Source organism: Rattus norvegicus, chromosome 15 (assembly GCF_036323735.1).
Source record: "Rattus norvegicus strain BN/NHsdMcwi chromosome 15, GRCr8, whole genome shotgun sequence".
NCBI classification, from domain to species: Eukaryota; Metazoa; Chordata; class Mammalia; order Rodentia; family Muridae; genus Rattus; species Rattus norvegicus.
In genome coordinates this window covers 29,886,529-29,894,032 of record NC_086033.1, presented here as the reverse complement: position 1 = coordinate 29,894,032, position 7,504 = coordinate 29,886,529, and the positions used below count along the sequence as shown (strand labels likewise).

Here is a 7,504-nt window from a genome sequence, read left to right as displayed (position 1 = left end):
TTTTCTTTCTTTTAAATTTTTATGTGATTGATTGTCTTCTAAAGATATATAGAGAACGTAGGTATAATATTTGTTGTATGGGGAGGTGGAGAGAATACAGAAGAATAGGAGGAGTTCAAATCATGATCAGAATAAGAATATAGTGTATATATTTTTTCAATTAAACTGAAAAATATTTCAGCCATACCAATATTGTGCTATGCATCGTCAGAATAATAAAATAGTATCCCTATAAGCCAAACCCTTATGTGCCTCCCAATTCCCATTGCATATGGAGGACAAAGAGAATAAGCAGAATCTCTCCCCTTTACATTCTGAACTCTAGCTCAGACCATGTGGAAGCCCAGGAAATTTAGATGCAGGCTGCAGGTGCTGGGGGATCACTGTGCGCTCGCTGCACAGAGGTAAACTGCAGAGTCACTGGGCTGAGAGTCTGTGATGTGCAGGGAAGCACGCAGGCTGGCTCTATTGAGGTGAGCTGTGAATCTGCCTTCTTTCTTGTTGCCATTGGAGAATATGGATATCAGCATTTTGGGGCCTTTCCCAGGATGCTGCTGGTACCACCAGAAGGACTGGGAAGCACTGTCGCTAAAAGTGCAGTTGAGAGAGGCTATGGCTCCCTCTGAGACACTGAGTGATTCTGGGCTCTGCTGCACCTTCTGCTGGCTGCTCACCCCTGTGAGGAAAAACAAAGGTCAGACAAACTGAACTGGATACATATGGACGTTAATACTCTAGAATAATTTTAAATAGGCCTCCCACCTGCTTTAGTTGCAGCATGAGAAAAACAGTATTTTTACCCTCCAGGCTAAAATGGGCAATATGATATACTGTATTTTTATCTTCCCATAGAAACGGCCAAACTCACCACTCAGTTGAAGCCAGAGGACCACTAGTGAAACTCATAGAGGAGGCATTACTGTTTTCACTGAAGATTCGCACTTTAAGCACAGCACACGGGGTGGCATTTGGGCAGTTCAAGTTCTTCTGCTTGGAGATGCACAAAAAAGAAAAACCCCAAACTGTTCATCCAATCAGAAAGTAGATTCTAGTTTTCACTGCTACATCAAAAGCCTTCCTCCTCTCTCTAAGCCACCCTCTAACACACACACACACACACACACACACACACACACACACACACAGGACCATATGAGACAGTACCTCTGGGTCTTTGTGAAGATACTGCCCTCCTGTAGGTTCACCTTAGTGTCAGATAAATACTTAAGCCCAGATTCTTCTAATGTGAAATATTAAAATAGGTGGTGACTTAGTCAGGTGAGAAGACTTTCACTCATGTTTATCTATGTGTGTGCTTATGCATACGTTTTTCACCAAATGACAGCTTACTTTCTCAGTTAAAAAGTGTCTCCCTAGTCAGTTTTCCATAACATTTCTAAAGTTTTTACAATTAAATAATAGTTGATGTTCTTTATTCTTGGTGACAGCTCATACACTCCTACATTATCTCCTAATTATCAATTTTTAAAGAACATGTAACTAGAGAGCCAGCCAAAAAAGGATACCCCAAAGAAAGAAAGGGGCTCACAAGAAGAGAAACAGAAGCCCCAGACTGAGGAGAAAGAAGAAAATAGGCAGCTGTCCCAGCTCCTGAGGAAGAGATGGGTGAGGGTGAGCAGGCATTGGCTGCTGAGCCCAAGGCCAAGGCCCCTTTTGCTCACCTGCCCAAGAGTACCTTTGTGGTGGATGAGTTTAAGCATAAGTACTCCAATGAGGACACCCTCTCTACCATATTTTTGGGAGCACTTTGATAAAGATGGCTGCTCCCTGTGGTGAGCTGAGTACTGCTTCCCTGAAGAGCTCATTCAGACCTTCATGAGTTGCACCCTCATCACTGGAATGTTCCAGTGATTGGACAAACTGAGGAAGAATGCCTTTGCTAGTATTATCCTGTTTGGAACCAACGACAGCAGCTCCATTTCTGGCATTTGGGTCTTCTGAGGCCAAGAGCTTGCCTTTCCCCTGAGTCCAGATTGGCAGGTGGATTATGAGTCATATACATGGCGGCAACTGGATCCTGGTAGCGAGGAGACTCAGTCCCTGGTTCAAGAGTACTTTTCCTGGGAGGGGGCCTTCCAGCATGTGGGCAAAGTGGTCAATCAAGGCGAGATCTTCAAGTGAACATGTGTTGCCAGTCGCCTAGCTGCCTGCACCTACCCTTCAAGGGAGATGGGGGTCATTAAAGGAAACAGAACATTGAAAAAAAAAACAAAGAACATGTAACTAGATAGGCTATAGGACTTAGAGAGAACCTAGTATTATTATTAAGTGGACTTAGCCTTAGAAAGCCGCTTAATGGCATGTTGTGATATCCACAAACCAGTACGCCACAGAACCCTCTCTAGAGAAGCTTCTTCTTACAGTAGGGGGCAATTAATATAGAGACCCCCCACTGGTCAATGTGCAGAGAAGAAAAGGCTTCGGAGTGCTCAGTCCTAAGTAGGACATCTATACCCTACCGCTCCCATAAGGACTCAAGATTCCTCACAGGAAAAGGAATGGAAGAGCTGTAAGAGCCAGAGGTAATGGACGACTTCACGGAAACAAAACAAACCAGGTGCATGTGAACTCGCAGCAGATGTGACAGCATGCATATGACCTGTGCCAAGCTCAGCGCTGACAAAATTCTTGTACGGAAGATGGGAGGGAGCAAAAATCGCGATTCTTACCAGAAACTAGCATTTGATAGCTGCTGGGAGGAGGGGAGTTAGTTTCTTTATAAAGGTGTGGTTCCTGGTATATGGGCCACACAGCAGGGCAGATTCTACAATTAATAGTAGTTCCCAACATATGAGAGAGAGAGAGAGAGACAGAGACAGAGACAGAGACAGAGACAGAGACAGAGACACAGAGAGAGACAGACACAGAGAGACAGACACAGAGAGACAGACACAGAGAGACAGAGAGACAGAGAGACAGAGACACACAGAGAGTGAGAGCGACAGAGAGACACAGAGAGAGAGCTAGAGACAGAGAGAGACAGAGAGAGAGAGACAGAGACAGAGAGACAGAGACAGACACAGAGAGACAGAGACACACACAGACAGAGACAGAGAGAAACTGAGAGAGACACAGAGAGAGACAGAGACAGAGATACAGAGAGAGACAGGGACAGAGAGAGAGACAGAGAGACATAGACAGAGAGACAGACAAACACATACAGAGACAGAGAGAGACAGAGTGAGAGACAGAGAGAGACAGAGAAAGACAGAGAGACAGAGAGACAGAGAGACAGAGAGACAGAGAGAGGAGTTGGGCAGGTAGGGAAGTGAAGTGGATTTGGAAGGAGTTGGGGAAGAATGAATATGATTAAGCTATGGATAAAGTTGTATGAAACTCTCAAAGAATTAATTAACCATTTTATTTAAATTAGTTTTAGTATAAACTCAAAAATCAATGAAAAATATCAGATATCCCTTTCTTCGGGTCCATGTATCCTTTGGGAAGCTTCTACAGTGGTAGGTTTCCATGGAACTTTTTCAGTCTTTGGTGGTAATTTCCCTCCCAGCAACCACTTCTCTATCCAATCTCCCTCTTTCCCCATTTAATCATTAATCCATTCTGTTTTATAGTTCCTTTTTAAACATCTTATGTTGATGCTTCTCTCAACCTTTCCTTGAAACCACTCCTTCCCCCCTGCCAGCCCACCGCGGCCCCTTTGTAATTTTAGGTCCTTTATGGATATTCCAAATAGAACACACATATCTAAATTCAAAGCTAACATGTACAGATAAGAGCAAACATTTTGTGCTATAACTTTCTCCCTCAGGACTCTTTCCATGTATCCCAGAGAGTATGGGTTTGCATTCATCGCGTTTTAGGACGTGATTCATTGCTTTAATCTCTTCTGTCCTTTAACTTTTCCCAGGAGTCAGCTGCTATTATCATGTCTTTCCTTTTGTTTGTGATTTGTGGCTTCTCTCTTGCAGATTTCAAGAACCACTTTTGTTTTCTATATTTCGTTTTGTTCCCTGTAATACATGGGAAGGTTCTTTTCCAGTGTTATCCATTTGGTGTTCTTTGTACCTCTTAGACCCAGATGGGCATTTCTTTCCTTGACTTTGTAACACTTTGCTCTGTGATTCCCTTAAGTTAGGTTCTAGACCCTTGAACTTGAGTTCTTTTACTTCTGTGCTCATAATTCACAGATTTGATCATTTCAGTGTCCCAAAGTTGGTGAATAGCTGTTCAAAGGATTTTACATTCATCGTTTTCCTTGATTGAATGACGTCTCCTTTGTCTTTCAGCCTTGATAGTCTCTCTTCTGTGTGATCCACTATGCTGGTGGGGCTTTCCACTAATTTTTTTTCTTGGAAGAAAAAAAAAGTGTCTCCATTTTCTTTAAAGGCTTGATAAGATTTTGAGCTTTTGCTGATAATTGACTTTTGTATTAAAATATTAAAATAATTAAACATTTTAAATCTTACCTATGAATACATCCTCTGAATTTTTATTCAGTTTATTTAGTTTTTCACCTCTAGCTTCAGTTCAGCTTTTTAAAAAATATATTTGTAATTGAAATAAAATTACCCACTTCACCCTCCTTCACATCTTCAAGCTTCTCAGAGTTACCATCTCTCGAACCCTCCTGTCCTCAACTCTCAAATTGATAGCACTTTCTCTCATTATTATTGTTACAAGCATGTAGTGTGTGCGTGTGTGTGTATGTGTGTGTGAGTGTGTGTATATGTGTGTGTGAGTGTGTGTGTATATGCGCACAAATATACACAAATAAAACCTACTGAGTCCATTTTGCTTTTCGTATGGCTTGAGGAATGACTGACTGCTCAATCAGTTAATCAATAAAAGTCTCATCCCTGGGAGTGACTAATTCTACTCTTCCAGTTTTTATTAAAACAGGGGTGTGTGGGGAGGGTGGTGTGGGGGTGTGTGTGCGTGCGCACGCGCAATGATAACATATACATGAGACCACAGTTTTGAGGGAGCAAGGGGACGCTCATGGGAGGGGTTGGGGGACCGAGAGGAAGCAGGAGTGGTGTCATTATATTTACTTTAAAAAAAGAAAATGAATGACTTGGCTCAGCTGCCCCTGAGGTGCTCAGTCCTTCAGAAGAATCTAAGGCCTTATTGAGATGAAGCCTTCACTTCATCCTGGGACTTCTGCCGCCATACTTTCCAAAGACAATACGCAGAAGCCCCCTTTCCTGGCAAACCCTGTTGCCTGCAAATACAAAATACAACTAGTTTTACCAGAGCTGTGGAAAGAAAATTTGGAGGACAGACTTCATCTACTGTGAAGAGCAGAGAGACCACTTCCTTATTCACAGAGCTTTACTGTGAGGCTCCTTTCCCTCTGCACGAGGTATTTTTGCATCGGATTTTGGTTTAGTCCCAGTCAAGACCAAGGTGAAAGTGTCTACTTCTTGTTCTTTCTCTTGAGGCGATTCGTGTAATTTTTGTGCCAACCAGAGAAACCGAGAGGCACACAGCACAAAGAGGAACCAGATCAATCCCAGAGGCTCAGCGGTTAGGCCTCTGCTTCTCAGAGTTTGTGCTCAGCTCCCTCTGTGGTTTCTGCCACTGTGTCATTCAGAGCACAGTAGTACACGGCCGAGTCCGACGCTTGCACTGAGGCTTTCTGCAAGTGGAAGGACGTGGTTTCTTTATCATACGTAGCTTCGAAACCTCTGTTGCTTCCCTTCTCGTTGGCCCTTAAGACTCTAAAGAGGAGCTGTAGACCTTCTCCGGGATACTGCACATACCAGAACAGAGCCGGGTCCCCTGCGGCTGAATAGTTGCAGTGTATAGTAAGAATGTCCTTTTCTGAGAGGACGACTTGACCTTGCGTCTGAGTTACTGAGTCTCCATGGGCCCTTGCTAGGGAAGAAAATGGAAATCAGCTATGAATGTCATTAAAGACAAAGCTCTGGGATGAAGTTAGGGCTCGAGATTTTTCTGATATAAAAAGGTGACGGTTTCAAGTCACGTTACTTACTGAGGATGAGGAGCATCACAGCCAGGAGGCCCTGAGAAGAGTCCATCTTTAGAGACACCTCGACAATGTTCATGGTCCTTAGATGTTGAAAACACAGAGAGAAGCGATTAGTCTAAACTTAAATTCATACAGGAAATGCTGTAGTGTTGGGATGCTCCGCCCTCTGGTGGCCAGAGAGTAAAGCAAGTTAAATGGAGCAATATTTGCTAAAAGACACAAAGAACTCTTTGAGAGTTGAGAGATCTCCTGTACTTCAAAGGTCATGTTTTCTCTCTTCTAAGAGAATGGCAATTTTACGGAATTTTTAATTTAAGTTATCCAGGAGAGAAACCACACTCCATAAAAAATACTCAATATTTCTAAATTTCAGGAAAATGGAAGAAGCACAAGTTACTGAATTCCACGGAGTGGCCTGAATGTTTGGAAAAGGTTCCCCTCTCCCTTGAAACATTTCCTCCTAACATGAACAAGCTGGTTTACGTGAGCTGTGTCTGCAGAACAGACTTGACTTTCTGCCTTCACCTGCACTGGGCTTCTCTCGGTGTTTACATTAAGTTCCTAATATATATTTAAAATATAAATCTCTTTCCTTGCTTCTACTAAGATAATTCTGAGATGAAATGTAATAACAATAGACATTCTTCTAGTTTCCTGTTACCGTGTTCATAACTATTTGCATAAAATTGTTTAAACGCCATGTGTGGTCATTGTTTTAATTCTTTTATGGGTCATTTTGTGTCCTAAAACAGAACCAAATAACAAAATCTACAGCCACTTTTTTTATGCACCGTTTACATTTTTTCTTCTATAAGAAAAACCTACATCCTGAGATATGCCAGTAGCTTAAGATAATTACAACCTCTCTGTTTCAATAGAGAAAAACACTTGAGAAGCAAGCCATGCTTCTATCCCATGGCATTATCAGCTGTGGGAGAAACGGAGCATCTGTAATGGACTTTCCTCTCTAGGATAAGAGTACACAGCCATGTGGGGGAAAAGGAAATAAAAGATGCAGTTTGAGGTACCATCCTGATCTTTCTAGTTCAGATTTTATTTTGTTGTTTTATTACTATTTTTGAGATTATTATTTAATCACAATATCTTCCCTTTCATTCTTCAAAACTCTCCCATGCACCCCTTCCAAACTATCCTTCAAATCCATGATCTCACTTTCTACTATTTGTTGCTGCATGCATATGAGGATATATACATACATACATACATACATACATACATACATACATACATACATACATAAACACACACGTACACACACAATATACATATACATATGTATGTATATGTATGTATATGTATATATGTATATATGTATATATGTATATATGTATATATGTATATATGTATATATGTATATATGTATATATGTATATATGTATATATGTATATATGTATATATGTATATATATATATATATATATGTATATATATATGGAACACACATTCCTAAATGTGTATGAATGTTTTTAGGGTGGCTCTGGACAACCAAGTAGTGAGCTGCTCCCTGTG

At 41.4% G+C, this 7,504-nt stretch overlaps 1 pseudogene and 1 gene segment (V, D, J or C); both read right to left on the bottom strand.

Moving 5' to 3' along the window:
- Positions 1–211: 211 nt before the first annotated feature.
- On the bottom strand, positions 212–917 carry LOC134482218 (T-cell receptor alpha chain V region 2B4-like; annotated as a pseudogene).
- A 2,441-nt stretch (positions 918–3,358) lies between these two features.
- Positions 3,359–6,112, bottom strand: LOC134482217 (T cell receptor alpha variable 9-2-like). The segment is given in 2 exon segments: positions 3,359–5,859; positions 5,978–6,112. Coding segments are annotated over 2 exon segments (408 nt in total).
- Between the last annotated feature and the right edge of the window lie 1,392 nt (positions 6,113–7,504).